At 43.2% G+C, this 1765-nt stretch overlaps 1 protein-coding gene across 1 annotated transcript in view; it reads right to left on the minus strand.

Annotated features, from left to right (window-relative positions):
* The window catches only part of LOC103923949 (alpha-1-antiproteinase-like), a 23235-nt gene extending 22847 nt beyond the window's left edge, over positions 1 to 388 (minus strand). Inside the window, 1 exon segment of the mRNA XM_009332386.1 lies at positions 1 to 388. This exon segment is cut by the window's left edge and continues 303 nt beyond it. Within this exon segment, the coding sequence (XP_009330661.1) occupies positions 1 to 388 (388 nt within the window).
* Positions 389 to 1765: the final 1377 nt, after the last annotated feature.

A 1765-nucleotide genomic window follows, 5' to 3' on the forward strand; every position in this document is an offset into this window, starting at 1 on the left:
AAAAACCTTCATGTATTTCCTGCTCCTGAGTCTTTTTCAGGTTAAAGGCAAGCCCTTCCAGAATCTGTGTCAGCGTCGCTGACTTGGCACCAAGTGCCAGCATTGCAAAGGCAACGGAGATGCTTACGGGTGAAAAGAAAATATTTTGATCGGTTGCTTCAGATGTGACCAGCTTGTAAAATGAAAATGCAAAGTCAGCATTGCTGGCAACTAGTTTGACAAAGGTTTTGTTCTTAACTGGATAAACTCCTTCCCCGTGAGAACTGCGTCCTGGGTAATATGTCCCTTTACGATCATCCTGCTTATTGCGGTAATGAGGATGCTGATGACACTGGGCAACAGTATACAAACCAGCCAGCAATAAACACAAGGAGAAGGTGGGCTTCATTTTCCTTTTAACTGTTTCTGGAAAGAGACAGGCATACAAAACATGCCATGGAAATTAATTTCTTCATGCTATGTGCTCCAGCCAAATAAAAGGAGACTCTCAGAACACACCTGTTCTCCAAAATCCCACACTTGGGTATTTCACATGCCTGATGCATACCAGTGATCCCCAGAAAGAATATGCCTCTTGATACACTATTTGTATAACCAAGTGCTCTCTCAAAAGAGGTAATTTTGATCATATTAACTTTTAAAAAATAGGGTAGGACTGAGTTTTTTAAAATTTCCAAATAAGTGGAAGCTTATGACCTTTTCCACAGAGTAACCGGTAGAAGTTGTTTTTGTACTCGGTACTGCAGGATGGCTACTGCAGCCCTGTTAGTCTTCCTCATTTAATCAAATAATTAGAGAATTAAATCTGTGTTAAACAAAAATGTGATATAAACACAGATCATACTGTCTAGGACCAAAATTACAAAGTACTTTTACAGTTTCTTCAAAGATAAAATATAGGATCACTGTGGTAGCAAAGTCTATAGGTATCTCTGTTGTTTCCAAAACAATTTTTTATTTAATTATGTGAAGTATCTTCTTCACTAGAAGCCAGTTCTTGCTGGCTTTTGGCAAGTTTTGAATTTTTGCATAACAGGTATATCCCTTTGTTTACATATAACAAGGCACCCTTCCCAGGCAACAACATAATCCCCCAAAATGAAACGTCCAAACGATCCAAGGGAAAACTAAAAGGGTACTTACAGTGCTACAAAAAGGATCTTGCTGCGCACATCTGGTCTTGTCTGCTCCTTCTTCTCTTCAGTACTGTTGAAGAGGATTAAGCAGAGTGCCCCCATTAATCATTAATTAGTTCAAATAAAAATTGCAGCAAGGATGCACAGCAAGCAGTAATGACGCTAGATATTCTGGACAGTTTGTCCAACCCAGACACAAGCTAACGGTGCTGGGTGGTGGGGCTGTGGACGAGAAGGAGCGGAGCAGGGACTATATCTCCTGCTGCTTCCGTGCCTGTGGATCGGCATGAGAAGCCTGCTGCTGTGGGTGCCTGGCAGGAGAGCCATACCCTTCGTGATTGGAGCCGAACTCTGTGACTTTGCATGAAGGCTACCCCTTGCCTGGGTCTGGCTGCTGGGCATGAAGCCACCAGCACACCTCACCAGGGAGCGCAGCCTCCCTGCCAGACCGTCCCTCTTAGTTTGGTCCTGGGGGACTGATAAATGGGACGGGGACACTGCCAGAGTCATAACTTCTCTGTCAGGACTTCAAAACAGGGTAAGCCACCTTCGGATTTAGAAAGCCCTTCTGCCTTACTATATACCTCAGTCACAACCTTTGACACCATGTTTAATGGTTTTGGGTCTTT

The sequence above is a fragment of the Pygoscelis adeliae genome, unplaced genomic scaffold (genome assembly GCF_000699105.1).
Source record: "Pygoscelis adeliae isolate BGI_AS28 unplaced genomic scaffold, ASM69910v1 Scaffold429, whole genome shotgun sequence".
Taxonomy (NCBI): domain Eukaryota; kingdom Metazoa; phylum Chordata; class Aves; order Sphenisciformes; family Spheniscidae; genus Pygoscelis; species Pygoscelis adeliae.